Raw genomic sequence first — 15,285 nt, forward strand, 5'->3', positions numbered from 1 at the left:
AAAAACCAAAATGAGATATCCCTTCATACCCATTACGATGGTGTTATGGACTGAATTGTCTTTCCAAAATTATATGGTGAAACCCTAACCCTGACATGTGATTGTATTTGAGATATGACCTCTAAGGAATTAAGGTTAAATGAAGTTGTTAGAATGGAGCTTTAATACGATAGAACTAGTGACCTTAATAAGAAGAGGAAGAAACACCAGAGATCTCTCTCTTTCTGCATGTAGATAAAGAAGGGAAAGGCCTTGTGAGGACACCTTGAGAAGGTGGCTCTCTGTAAGCCAGAAAGAGACCTACCGAGAAACCAACACTTCTGGCACTACGATCTTGGACTTCAGGCCTCTAGGACTATGAGAACAGAAATTTCTATTGTTTAAGCTACCCAGTCTGTGGTATCTTGTTATGGCAGTTGAGCTGACTAATACAGATGTGTATAATCAAAAAAATTGAAAGTAAATGTTTGTGTGGATGTGGAGAAGTTAGAACCTTGTGCTTTGCTCTTGGAAATATAAAATGCTGCAGCCATTGTGGAAAACAGTTTGGCACTTTCTCAAAATGGTAAAACATAGAATTATCATATGACCTAGCTATTTTATTCCCAAATCTATATCCAAAAGAAATGAAAAGTGTCAGTTGAACAGATATTTTTATGCCCATGTTTATAGAAGTAGTATTCATAATAGCCAGAGGGTGAAAATAATACATAGTCCATCAACATATGACTAGATAACACAATAGGTATATACATACAATGGAATGTGGTTCCATAAAGAATAATGAAATTTTGATTTAAGCCTCGACATGGATGGACCTTGAGAACAAGCACGCTTAGTGATATAAGGCAGACTCAGAAGGATGAATTTAGTATGCTTCCACTTATATGAGGTACCTAGAATAGTCAGATTCAAAGACAACGTAGAATAGAATTTATTGGGGGCTACAGGAAGAGGGAAAGAGTTTTTGTTGGGGATGATGAAGTTTTTGGTGGAGATAGTATGATATAATGTTGTGAATATTTAGTGCTGATGAGCTACTACACTTAAGAATGATTAAAATTACAAATATCATATATATTTTACATCACACACAAAGTCTTAAAAAACAAACAAACACTGATTTCATTAGGTGTTTAGGTATGAGTGGAAACTCCTAGGCTTATGGTAACAAAAAGTTTCCAAAATCCTTATTTTTGCATGAAATTTGGATTTTTCCTCAACATTTTGTTGAGGAAACAGATTCATTTGTTCATTTTCAAGGAAATGACTGACCCAAAACGAAGTCTGAATAACCGTAAGTTGTTGATTAATCTTCTAATTAAAAATGGTATTCCATGAAAAAAATCAGCTAGTCCAGGTCACAACTTTTTCTCAGGAGTGCTTTGACTTAGGACAACTGTCATAGTACTGCTGTAACAAATATGCCATAGACTGAGGAGCTTAAATAGGAGGTGTTTATTTCTCACAGATCCGAGGTTAAGGTGCCCACAGATCCTGTGTCTGGTGAAGGCCTGCTTCCTAGTTTGCTCATGACCATCTTGTTGTATCCTCACATAGCAGAGAGCCGAGAGAGCGGGAAGTATTCTTATGTCTCCTCTCGTATGGGCACTAATTCCACTCAGGAAGACTCTGCCATCGTAACATATTTACTCTTAAAATCATCACATTAGGGGTTAGGAAGTCAACAAACAGCCCATAACAACAGCCATCATACTTTGATATGCTTCAAAAGTTCTTTTCTCCTCCTGATTGTTATAATAAGCACATAGAATGAGATTTACCATCTTAACCATTTTAAGAGTACAGTTCAGCAGTGTTAAGTATATTCACATTGTTGTGAAACATCTCCAGAACGTTCTCGTTTTGCAAAACTAAAGCTTCTGTCCCATTTTGTCACACTTAGTAAGATGTACTCAAGTGTTGAGATTTCATAAAGTTAATTTTGTTTGCTTCATCAAGGATTTCTTAAGATAAAACTGGCAAAAGAAAAAAAATTCAAGTATTACATAGCAGTAAGTAATACAACCAGTAGTAAGTAAAGTTTGGTGCCAGTGCTTTAGTTTGCATCTGCAGTTTTATACACCATTGCTTTAGTACCATCAGTACAAATGTGAACTCAACGAAGAGGGCAAATAATGTCTAAAATTTTGAAAATAGTTTTGACCTTGCAGGCTTTCTGAAAGGTTCTTGGGAACCTCTCTAAGTATCTGCAGACCACATATTGAGAACCAGTGATTTAAATCAATTTAAGAAGATCACTTTGGTGACAGCATAGAGGAAGGAGGTTGGAAAAACCCAGACACCAGTTAGTTCAAGTGAAAGGAGAAAAGCCTCAATTTGAATAATAAAGTGAAGATGAAAAGAAAAAGATGGATATAGGTGAAATTTCAGAGGTGAAATTGATTTACAGAGTTGTAGGTATGTCTTTAGGATAATGAAAATATTGTCTGTGTGCTGGATTTTATTCCTCATTTCTACTTATTTAATTTATATTATTAACCTAATTGCTCATAAAAATTGAAAATTTCTCCAGTACCATAAGAAAAAAATAAATATAAGCTAAATTAACAGATCTGGAAAAGAGGAGTAAGCTAGCTGGTCAGTTATCTGCTTCTACTTACTGTTTTAGTCTGAGGATTTATGACCATGTCCTTTATCAACTTCTGAATTAATCCATGTGTTGAACATGAATAGCTGTATATCATTAGTTTAGGAGAGTTTTAGGGGCTAATGCCTTCACTATTGAGACTCTTAGTAACAAACTGCAAATTGTTTTAAACACTTGGTTCTCGATATTTCAGTTTGAAGGCTTTTTTCCCCCTCCTCAAACAGCAGTTCAAATGCTTCGCCTTCAGAAGGTGCACCACTAATAGGAAGTTATGGATGTACTCCTCATTCATTCCCAAAGTTCCAGCACCCTTCTCATGAACTTTTGAAGGAAAACGGCTTTACCCAACAAGTGTACCACAAGTACCGTAGAAGATGCCTAAGTGGTAAGATGCTTTCCTTTATATAGTCATCTTTAAGATTAAAACATAGTTGCAAAAATTCTAGTTGTAACATTTAATATCAGGTTAAAATATTCTTTTATTTTGTTTTGTTTTAATTACCTTAAATGTTTTTATATATTCTTTATTCCTGTATTTTATAGTTTAGATACATTAGGGAATGAAGTTTACTATATTCTCATTACTATTGACAAATGCTTAAACTTGAGCAATGAGTCAGAGAAATGATTATTCTTTGTTTAGAAGAAACCCAAATATGTTTTGGGGATTAATGTATTTCAGCTTTCTTGATTTTATGCTATGTAAAATGTCTGCTATTTTGACTTTTTCCAGAGAGAAAACGTTTGGGAATTGGCCAGTCCCAAGAAATGAATACCCTCTTTCGTTTCTGGTCCTTTTTCCTCAGAGATCACTTCAATAAAAAAATGTATGAGGAATTTAGACAGCTTGCTTGGGAAGATGCAAAAGAAAATTACAGGTCAAATATTTTCTCATATTTTTACACTTGGAGGGAATTTTTATTTTTTAAAGTTACTTTATTTTTGGCTGCACTAGGTCTTCATTGCTATGCATGAGCTTTCTCTAGTTGCACCAAGTGCATGGGCTTCTCACTGCAGTAGCTTCTCTTGTTTTGGTGCACAGGCTCTAGTTCAAGTGGGCTCAGTAGTTGTGGCTCACAGGCTTAGTTGCCCCGTGGCATGTGGGATCTTTATGACCCAGGGATGGAACCCATGTCCCCTGCATTGGCCAGCAGATTCTTAACCACTGGACCATCAGGGAAGTCCCTGAACTAGTCTGATTTTGGACTGTGAAAATACCATGTGATAGCTAAGGAAAAGACTGTATTAGTTTTCTATTGCTGCATAGCAGAATACCCCAGAACTTAAAAGCTTAAAACAACAAACATTTATTAGGTAATAGTTTCTAAGGGTCAAGGCTCCAGGAACAACTTAGCTGAGTGTCTCTGGCTCAGTTCCCCTGTAGGACTGCAGTCAAGGTATTGGATGGGGCTGCAGTCCCTGAAGAGGATAGAGGATCTTCTTCAAGCTCATTCACTTGGATATTGGCAAGAGGCTTAAGTATCTCACCACATAGGCCTCCCCATAGGCATTTCACCATATGACTTCACTCAGAGTGAATGATCTAAGAAAGAGGGAAAACTTCCAAGATGGAAGCTTCAATGTCTTACATAACCTACACCTGAAAGTAACATCACTTCTGCCATATTATTGTGTTCACACAAACCAGCCCTGATATAATATAGGAGGGAGCTACACAAGTTTATGTATATCAGGAGGTGGGACTGTTTGGAACTGTCTTAGTAGCTGGTACAAAAGCCAAATGAAAGTTGAAAGATATTTTTCTCTCTCTTGCCCTCACCATGACAGATTTCCCTTGGATGTGCATATATACATCCCCAGATTGATACATGATTAGAGCCAAACCAATTGTTAACATTCCTTGAGACAAGAAGAAGTAAGGCCTCTCATGATACCTCCTGACTCATCTGTTCAATCTCATATTTTCCTACTACAGTTGACCCTTCGACAATACTGATTTGAACCTGAATGGGTCCACTTAAATGCACGTTTTTTCAATAGTAAATACTATAGTACACCATAATCCATGTGTGATTGTTCTGTGGATTTCTCTTGTAAAGCTCAAATAAGAGTCCATTGTTAATCAATTTGTGATCTTCAAGAGAAATACAAGATGCTGCAAAAACTTTTTTCTGAAAATAAATTTTTTTTACACTTGCACTGACTTGTGTAAAAATAAAGCCCATTTAGTTTTCATCTAGAATCTTGATCAGGAATGATAGATAAATGGCATGTATACCTCATTACTGACATCTCTAATCAATCTCAGCATTATTTAATATTGTTCTTGAATTCAGATTTATATAGTCTTTCTTCTCACACCTCTAATGGCTACTGCCAGTTTATCTGAGTTGGCACAAAAGGCAAAATTTGCCATTTCTTTAAAAAAGGTTTTTGTTTTTTTAAATTTTATATTGGGGTATAGTTGATTTATATTATTGTATTTCAGGTGTACACAGAGTGATTCATTTATACATATATCCATTTTTTTTCAGATTCTTTGCCCAGATAGGTTGAGTAGTTTCCTGTACTATACAGTAGTACTATAAAAAATTATCTGTTTTATATATAGTAGTGTGTATATGTTAATCCCAACCTCCTAATTTATCCTTACCCCTACCTTTCCCCTTTGATAACCATAAGTTTGTTTTCAAGATCTGTGAGTCTGTTTTTGTCTTATAAATAAGTTCATTTGTATCATCTTTTTAGATGCCATATATAATATTATATATTTGTCTTCCTCTGTCTGACTTCACTTAGTATGATAATCTCTAGATTCATCCAAGTTGCTGCAAGTGGCATTATTTTATTATTTATTTATGGCTGAGTAGGTTCCATTGTATATATGTACACATCTTCTTTATCCATTCATCTGTTGATGGACATTTAGGTTGCTTCCATATCTTGGCTGTGGTAAGTAGTGCTACTGTGAACATTGGGGTGCATGTATCTTTTCAAATTATAGTTTTCTCCAGATATATGCTCTGGAGTGAGATTGCTCAGTCATATAGTAGTTTTATTTTTCACTTTTCTTGGTACTGTTCTTCATAGTGGCTGGTCTAGATATTCTCATTCAAACTGTGGTATGCTACCCATTAATGGGTTGAAATCAATTTAGTGGTTTTGACTTACTTAAAAAAATAGAAAATGCAGGGGACATGGGTTCATCCCTGGTCAGGGAACTAAGATCCTACATGTCGTGGGGCAACTAAGTCCGCATGCTGCAACTACTACAGATTCCACATGATGAAAGAAGAACCCATGTGGCACAACTAAGACCTGACTCAGCCAAATAAATTGTAGGTCAGTTGTTCAGTCGCACTGGACTCTTTGCAACCCCATGGACTGCAGCACGCCAGACTTCCCTGTCCTTCTCTATCTCCCAAAGTTTGCTCAAACTCATGTCCATTGAGTCAGTAATGCCATTCAACCATCTCATTCTCTGTCGCCCCCTTCTCCTCCTTCTGTCAATGTTTCCCAGCATCAGGATCTTTTTTAATGAGTTGACTGTTAGCATCAGGTGGCCAAAGTATTGGAGCTTCAACTTCTACATCAGTCCTTGCCATGAATATTCAGGGTTGATTTCCTTTAAGATTGACGGGTTTGATCTCCTTTCTGTCCAAGGGACTCTCGAATCTTCTCCAGCACCACAATTCCAAAGCATTGATTCTTCGGTACTCAGCCTTCTTTATGGTCCAACTCTCACATCCGTACATGACTACTGGAAAAACCATAGTTTTGGCTCTACAGACTTTCAGCAGCAACCTGATGTCTCTGCTTTTCAATATGTCTAGGTTTGTCATATCTTTCCTTCCAGGAAGCAAGCACCTTTTCATTTCATGGCTGCAGTCACTATCTACAGTGATTGGAGCCCAAGAAAATAAATTCTATCACTATTTCCACCTTTCCCCCATCTATATGCCATGAAGTGATGGGACTAGATGCTATGATCTTAGTTTTATGAATGTTGAGTTTTGAGACGGTAACAGGCAGGAAGGCCAGGGGTCTCCAAACGGAGGAAATAGACTGCAAGTGTCAGACGTATTTTCTCTCTCTCTTAAGTGGCAGGAGGAAACAAATTACAAGTGTCAAGATTTTTTCACCTTCTCTATACAAATTTAAATAGGGTGGCTGTGTGCAGAACGAACCTCTGCGCAAGCGCAGAGGCTCCGGAAGCTGGCCCGCACAGCACTACACGTGTGTATTAACTACAGGGGTGGGTGCTGGAGTTGAAGCTTTCTGTTGACACCACAGCCAAAGAGGAGGGTAATACTGTGCCTGTTTGTCAAGCCAAGCCCTCCCCCAGCTTTATTAATCTTCAAGCAAGTTCCCCACCAGCCACTTTGCTGAAAATCCTGCCAACAAAGTTGCCTGCAGGTATTGACCACAAGCCCCAAAAATGCCTAGGACTCCTAGAATAGGCTTATTTTCCTGTGGAATGTGGAGAAGATGAAAGGAGAGTTAGGCCTGAATACAGAGATGAGGAGAAAGTGAGAAAGCAGTGATTGAGAAGAGAATTTCACATTGGCTTCAACTCTTTGAATGGGTTTTCAGAGACTTCTTTTTGTTTTTTAAAGTTTTTATTAATATTTGTATTGGGGTATAACCAATTAACAGTTGTGAAAGTCCTGCAGTCAATCCTGCTGGCCTTCAAAGTCAAATTCTCTGGGGATTCCTAGTCCTTCGTCGTTGTTGAGTTCCAGTGTCCTCCTGTCGATGGTTGTTAAACAGCTAGTTGTGATTTTGGTGGTCTTGCAGGAGAAGATGAGTGCATGATTTGGTCTTATGGGAGAAGATGAGTGCCATCTTAAATCTGTTTCTAGAGAGACTTCTTTATTTCGTATGAATAAGGAAGACTGAACAGTGATGTATGTCATAAACCATCACAATATTGTTAGTTATCCTCCAATTAAAAATAAAGTTAAGGGACTTCCCTGGTGGCCCAGTGGTTAAGAACCCACCTTTCAATGCAGGGGACACAGGTTGGATCCCTGGTCGGGAAAGTAAGATCCCACATGCTGCAGAGCAACTAAGCCCACATGCCACAACTAGAGAGCCCAAAGCGCTGGCAAGAAAAAACCTACACCTCACCGCTGCCACCACCACCCCCCTCCACCCGTGACCGCAGCTAAGACCCAACTCAGTCATAAATAAATGTTTTAAAAAAAATAATAAAATAAAGTTAAAAAAAGGAAGACTGAGCAGGAATAAGGCTGAAGTGAAGCTTGAGGAATTGGGGTTGGGCACTGAAAAAATTTTGATTAAGCTATTATCTGAGGAAAAAAGAGAAATAATCAAAATAATTTTAGAAAGAGAGATGCTCTGACTTTTGTGGATAAGTTTGGACCCACCCGCTTGGAAAGAGGAAGGATACATTATGTGTGGAAGTATGTTTGTTTCATCATCTTCATCAAAATGCAATTTTTGAATAAGATCTGAATGGGTTTCCCTCTTCCCTTAGCTAGTGATCTCTCCATTCACACTTAAAATTTAAGAATTATGCTCCCACTAGAATGGCATCAAGAAGACAAAAAATAACAGTTGTTGTTGAGGATGTGGTGAAAAATGAATCTTTATATACTGTTGGTGGAAATGTAAATTGGTCCAATACTATGGAAAGCAATAAAGAGATTCCTCAAAAAATTAAAAATAAATCTGCCATGTGACCCAGCAGTTCCACTACGGGGTATATACCCAAAGGAAGTGAAAACAGTATTTTGAAGAGAGAAGTGCACTCCCATGTTTCTTGCAGTGTTCCCAATAGCCAAGATGGCAAATAGATGGGGAATCAATGGAAACAGTGACAGACTTTATTTTTGGGGGCTCCAAAATCACTGCAGATGGTGACTGCAGCCATGAAATGAAAAAATGTTTGCTCCTTGGAAGAAAAGTCATGACCAACCTAGACAGCATATTAAAAAGCAGAGATGTTACTTTGCCAACAAAGGTCCATCTAGTCAAAGCTATGGTTTTTCCAGTAGTCATATATGGATGTGAGAATTGGACTATAAAGAAAGCTGAGCGCCGAAGAGTTGATGCTTTTGAACTGTAGTGTTCGAGAAGACTCTTGAGAGTCCCTTGGACTGCAAGGAGATCCAACCAGTCAATCCTCAGGAAATCAGTCCTGAATGTTCATTGGAAGGACTGATGCTGAAGCTGAAACTCCAATACTTTGGCCACCTGATGCGAAGAATTGACTCATTTGAAAATATCCTGATGCTGGGAAAGATTGAAGGTGGGAGGAGAAGGAGATGACAGAGGATGGGATGGTTGGATGGCATCACTGATGCATTGGATATGAGTTTGAGTAGGCTCTGGGTGTTGGTGATGGACAGGGAACCCTAGTGTGCTGCAGTCCATGGGGTTGCAAACAGTCAGACATGACTGAGCGACTGAACTGAACTGATCCAAATTTAAAAAGAGGTTTCTGTTAAAGTTCTGGCTTTAACAGAACTTAAATGTTCTGGCTCCACCAGAACTTAATGTTTCTCAAACCTTGAGCTAGCCAATGTGATGTGTTTTTCTTTTGGAAATGTTTGTCTTAAGCTATGTTAATGAACTACTTATGGGCCCTGGACTCTGTCTTCAAGTTGTTTCTACCTAAGACTCATGAACCTAGTTGACAAACCAGTATGTTTTACTTATGCAAATGTTCTCTTAAGCTATGTTAATGAGACTGTATTTGCTTGGAAACCTGCCTTTCTTCAAGATTCATGTCAATCATTTTATGGCTGGGGCAGCTCACCTTGTGCCAATGTTATCTCAAAATGCATGTTGTGGCTGAGGGGCCTGCTGCCAGTCTCTGAGTTTGGAGACATTTCCTTTCTCTAATTAGCAGACTGCTAGTAGCCATATAACATCTGGCTAAAGACCAGCAGGGGGGCACTCTTTATGCCCTCTTCTGATGTCTATGTCAGAAGCTTTCTCTACCCCTTTTATACTTTAATAAAACTTTATCACACAAAAGCTCTGAGCGATCAAGCCTCATCAGTTGCCCCGGATGGAATTCCTCTCCTCAGGACACCAAGAATACTGGAGTCGTTCATGGCTTAACAACCTTTCAGTTTTAAACCAACCTTTTCACTCTCCTCTTTCACCCTCATCAAGAGGCTCTTTAGTTTTTCTTTGCTTTATGCCATTAGAGTGGTATCATCTGCATATCTGAAATTGTTGATATTTCTCCCGGCAATCTTGATTCCAGCTTGTGATTGATCCAGCCCGGCATTTCACATGTTGTACTCTGCTTAAGCAGGGTGACTATATACAGCCTTCACGTGCTTCTTTCCTAGTTTTGAACCAGACCTTTGCTCCATGTCTGGTTGTAACTGTTGCTTCCTGACCTGCATACAACTTTCTCAGGAGGCAGATCAGGTTGTCTGGTATTCCCATCTCTTTAAGAATTTTCCACAGTTTGTTGTGATCCACACAGTCAAAGGCTTCAGTGTAGTCAATGAAGCAAAGTAGATGTTTTTCTGGAATTCCCTTGCTTTTTCGATGATCCAGCAGATGTTGGCAATTTGATCTCTGGTTCCTCTGCCTTTTCTAAATCCAGCTTGAACATCTGGAAGTTCTCAGCTCATGTAGTGTTGAAGCCTATCTTGAAGGATTTTGAGCATTACCTTACTAGCATGTGAAATGAGCACAATTGTGTGACATTTTGAACACTTTTTGGCATTGCTTTTCTTTGGGATTGGAATGAAAACTGACCTTTTCCAGGTCTGTGGCCACTGCTGAGTTTTCCAAATTTGCTGGCTTATTGAGTGCAGCACTTTAACAGCATCGTCTTTTAGAATTTTTAATAGCTCAGCTGGAATTCCATCACTTCCACTGCCTTTGTAGTAATGCTTCCTAAGGTCCACTTGACTTCCTCACTCCAGATGTCTGGCTGTAGGTGAGTGACCACACCATCGTGATTATTTGGATCTTCTGTGTATTCTTGTTACCTCTTCATAATCTCTTCTGCTTCTGTTAGGTCCTTGCCATTTCTGTCCTTTTTTGTGCCCATTTTTGCATGAACTGTTCCCTTGGTATCTTTAACTTTTTTGAAGAGATCGCTAGTCTTTCCCATTCTGTTCTTTTCCTCTATTTCTTTGCACTGTTCATGTAAGGCTTCTTATCTCTAGTTGCTATTCTCTGGAACTCTGCATCCAGTTGGGTATATCTTTCCCTTTTTCCTTTGCATTTTGCTTCTCTTCTTTTCTCAGCTATTTGTAATGCCTCCTCAGACAACCATTTTGCCTTCTTGCATTTCTTTTTCTTTGGGATGTTTTTGGTCACTGCCTCCTGTACAGTATTATGAACTTACATCCGTAGTTCTTCAGGCACTCTGTCTACCAGATCTAATCCCTTGAATCTATTTGTTACCTTCACTGTATAACCATAAGGGATTTGATTTAGGTCATACCTGAATGGTCTAGTGGTTTTCCTTACTTTCTTCAGTTTAAGCCTCAGTTTTCAATGAGGGGCTCCTGAGCTGAGCCACAGCCAGCTTCAGGTCTTGTTTTTGTTGACTATATAGAGCTTTTCCATATTCAGCTGCCAAGAATATAATCAATCTGATTTCAGTATTGACCAGCTGGTGATGTCCATGTGTAGAGTTTTCTCTTGTGTTGTTGAAAGAGGGTGTTTGCTATGACCAGCGCATTCTCTTGGCAAAACTCTTAGCCTTTGACCTGCTTCATTTTGTACTCCAAGGCCAAACTTGCTTGTTACTCCAGATATCTCTTGTCTCCTCCTTTTGTACTCCAGTCCCCTATGATGAAAATGACATCTTTTATTAGTTCTAGAAAGTCTTGTAGGTCTTCATAGAACTGTTTGACTTCAGCCTCTTCAGCATTAATGGCTGGGGCATAGCTGTGGATTACTGTGATATTGAATGGTTTGCCTTGGAAATGAACAGAGATCATTCTGTCATTTTTGAGATGCACCCAAGTACTGCCAAATAAGAAAATAATTTTTATTTTACATAGAAAATATCAGACTTCACTGATGATAGTGAAGTTATTAATATGTTTTATAATTCATAGATAAATGCAAATTTAAAAATTATTTGCAAAACTTATATATTTTTTTTTTATATATGTTTTTATGTTACACAAATATGTGTTGTATTGACTGTCACAAAGTAAAATATTTTTTTTACTGTTGGAACTAAGTTTTAAAGCTTTTGTTATAATTAGTCTTGGCATATTTTGCTACTTATGCAAACAATTTCTATTTGTTCCTCAGGACTTTCTAATAACTTTTCTGATCCCATTTCTACCCAAGTGTAGATTGGCAGTTCTCCTTCTTTGTTCCTGTGGTATCCTGTATATAGATTTTTAAAACAGTGTTATAATTTTGATCTGTTTCTGCAGTGTTCATGATGAGACTGGATTAGCTATTCCTTAGCAAGGATAGCTCAGTGGTTAAGCACCTGAAGGCTTTCAAATCAAACCCATTAACTTACTGTGACCTTGAAAGTTATAATCTCAGTAAGTTTTAGGTTCTTTATAAAGTGGGGAAATTATGGTAAATACCCTCACAGGGTTATTGTGAAGATTTAAAAAAGAAAACACAACATTTAAAGGGCTTAACACATTGCCTGGTATGCTCAATAAATGATTATTCTTATTAGAAAGAAGATCAGTACTAAATATATCCATTAACTAACATTAGCATAAGATGATTTCAAAAAGGAAGGAGAGAAACAACATTTCATAGATATCTGCAATGTACCAGGTCTGGTTTTTTAGTGCTTTACAAATATTATCTGACATTGAAAAGTAGGATATTAGTACCCGCATTTTTAGAGATATGATTATAAACTAGAATTCAAATATAGTTCTTTCTGGTTCTCAACCTTTATGTTTTCCACTCATCTAAGCTGTCTCGCAGTGATGGGTCAGTGAATAAATGGCAACTGAGAAGCTGGTCATATGCCTCTTCTCTTTCCTCCAGCAGTTATGCTACATATTTGAGTTGTAGTACTAATGTCATGCTTTTGATCTTTGGAATTAGTTTTCTAAAAAAGTTAGACTGGAAATCCAGATATTGTAGTAGTCAGTTGTCCTTTACCAGTAATCTAAGAATCCTAATATTCCTCTAAAATATCATTCACTTATAACCTAAATTTTCTCAATTCTGCTTTCCATAAAGAAAGAAGCCTTGGCTTCTTAGAGATTATGATTTCTTCTTATCTCTTCTTATCTCTTCTTCTAAGAGATTATGATTTCATTGGTTTGGAGTGGAGCCTGCATTTTTTAAAAAGCTCCCTAGGTGGTCTGTATATGTAGTCAAGGTGAGGACCACTGGTATCAATATAATATGATCCCGTAAGAAGAGTGTTAAGATGTTTTTCATTCTTAACTGTTGTTTCATGAGTCCTCAGTCAGATAAACTCAAGGAAAAGCATCATTTATGGCTACCAAAGGAAAGGACTCAGGTTAGTGTGTGGTTGGTAAGCCCACATTTCTCTTGGCACATTGCCAAGAAATTTGTTTATTCTTCCAGGCGGACCATCATTCCATTTTAAATAAGCCAGTTACAAAAGACATATGCATACACACGTCCTCCTGTGAACAATGACCAGGCAGTGTTATATTACCAGGAATAAAGAAATGTTGCCTCTCCTCCAGTGAGGTGCCCAGAATGATTTAGAGATTTAAGTGAGGAAGTTTTTTAAGTTGTGACATGTTGTAGTTGAATGAGCTACATGGCACCTTTACTGTTGTCCATCAACTTATCCATGTCCACTATCATGAATTCTGCTCATCCCCGTTAGTTGCAGGTTGAGCCCATGTAGTTTCTTCATCCACTGTCCAAAACTTGTCTCGGGTTCTCTAGGTGGTTGTAAGAAGAAAGAAATTTACTTTCTGATTTATGCAGTGATACAATTATTTTGGTGAATTATCTTTTATTTAATGTGCTTTATAAACAGGAAGACTCTCTTAGGAGACAGTTTTAATTAGGTTTGTCCCTTTATAGTTGGGGCTTCCCTGGTGGCTCAGAGGGTAAAGCCTCTACCTGCAATGCGGAAGACCTGGGTTCTATCCGTGGATTGGGAAGATCTGCTGGAGAAGGAAATGGCAGCCCACTCCAGTACTGTTCCCTGGAAAATTCCATAGATGGTGCAACCTGGTGGGCTACATGGGATTGCAAAGAGTTGAACACAACTGAGCAACTTCACTTCACTTTATAGTTGATTGGGTCAACCACACCTAGGGTCTATGACCCAAGAGTATGGTCTTTATTTTCCTAGAGTAGAGATTATGTTCACGAGCATTTAATACCATGTAGTAAAACACCATTGCAAGCCTTGGTTTGGAAAAAAATCTAAAACTGCCAATTTGTCACTAAATCTTTTGAAATACCAAGGAGTTTTTCAGAAATAACAGGAAGAGATCCTCTGTCTGTTCAAAGAAGCCATGCTCTAGTTGTTCATGGGCTGCCTCTTATTTTGCACATCTCCAGTATACCTCCATGAGATACTGTGCCCAAGTCAACAAAAATAGGAAAACCAGCTGTGGATTTAAAAACTACATAGATTTAAACATTCTTGTTTGGGATTATTTGTGCCATGTTTGCTTATGTCAGTGCTGTTAAGTATTATTATTTGCATTGTCATAGCAAAAATTTTATTATAAACCATTTCCCTCCCCACCTCCCTCCCCTCTACCCCCTCCTCCCCACCCCACAGGTATGGATTAGAATGTCTGTTCAGGTTTTATAGTTATGGACTGGAAAAGAAATTCAGACAAGAAATTTTTAAGGATTTCCAAGAAGAAACCAAGAAAGACTACGAATCTGGTAAAAACAAAACAATAACCTTATTCAATTTGGAGATTGTAAATCTGAATCTGTCAATAAATAGGGAGATTGTATCCTTTTTTTGGGGTGGGGGGGACAGACCAAAAAGACTTTGAGGCCGCTATTATGATTTGTTATAAAGGATGGAGCACCATATAGTAAGAAGGTTTTTCATGTAAGATGTTGGAAAATAATCACTCCCAAGTGTTTCTTTATGGATTTGCATTTTGTCATTATTCATTTGACTTACATGACTACTCACTGATGTTCCATTATGTGAAAATTCTATGTAATATGAGCAAGTATGCTTGGAAAGGTGAAATAGTATAGTGGGTAACAATACAGGCTCTGGCTGGGCTAGTCCTAAGTCTGAGTTCCATTTCCACCACTTAGTAGCTCTGTGGCCATGGTTAAGTTGCTTAATTTAACCTTGTTTAACTTGCTTAACTCAGTTTACTCATCAATAATATTTACACAGGAACACCTATATTACAGGGTGGTGTATAGTTCAAATTAGTTTAATATACAATAAACCACTTAAATAATACCTGTTACATAGCAAATTCTTAATAAATGTTAGCTGCCGTTATTCATTACAGTGTTAGCCTCAAGATCTAGATAAAGTGTATATTAAGACATGGCTTAATGCTGGTAGGATCATGGTCAATGAATCATTTTTTAAGGATTCTATATATTTTATTGTATATATTCTTTGTTACTAGGTCAGCTGTATGGATTAGAAAAGTTTTGGGCTTATCTAAAATATTCTCAATCTAAGACACAATCTATTGACCCCAAACTTCAGGAATACCTCTGTAGCTTTAAGAAGCTAGAAGACTTCCGTGTTGATGTAAGTTTTAAGTTCTTTCCCTTTATTGTTTTTATTA

General features: G+C 37.8%; 1 protein-coding gene across 3 annotated transcripts in view; it reads left to right on the forward strand.

Annotated features, from left to right (window-relative positions):
- The window catches only part of LARP1B (La ribonucleoprotein 1B), a 129,549-nt gene that overhangs the window by 111,877 nt on the left and 2,387 nt on the right, over window positions 1-15,285 (forward strand). For all 3 annotated transcript variants that reach the window (XM_043902391.1, XM_043902389.1, XM_043902390.1), the window contains exons 15-18: window positions 2,836-2,996; window positions 3,345-3,489; window positions 14,289-14,398; window positions 15,121-15,248. In XM_043902391.1, the coding sequence (XP_043758326.1) occupies window positions 2,836-2,996; window positions 3,345-3,489; window positions 14,289-14,398; window positions 15,121-15,248 (544 nt within the window). The remainder of the gene's footprint in view (window positions 1-2,835; window positions 2,997-3,344; window positions 3,490-14,288; window positions 14,399-15,120; window positions 15,249-15,285) is intronic.

This window comes from Cervus elaphus, chromosome 5, assembly GCF_910594005.1.
Source record: "Cervus elaphus chromosome 5, mCerEla1.1, whole genome shotgun sequence".
Classification (NCBI taxonomy): domain Eukaryota; kingdom Metazoa; phylum Chordata; class Mammalia; order Artiodactyla; family Cervidae; genus Cervus; species Cervus elaphus.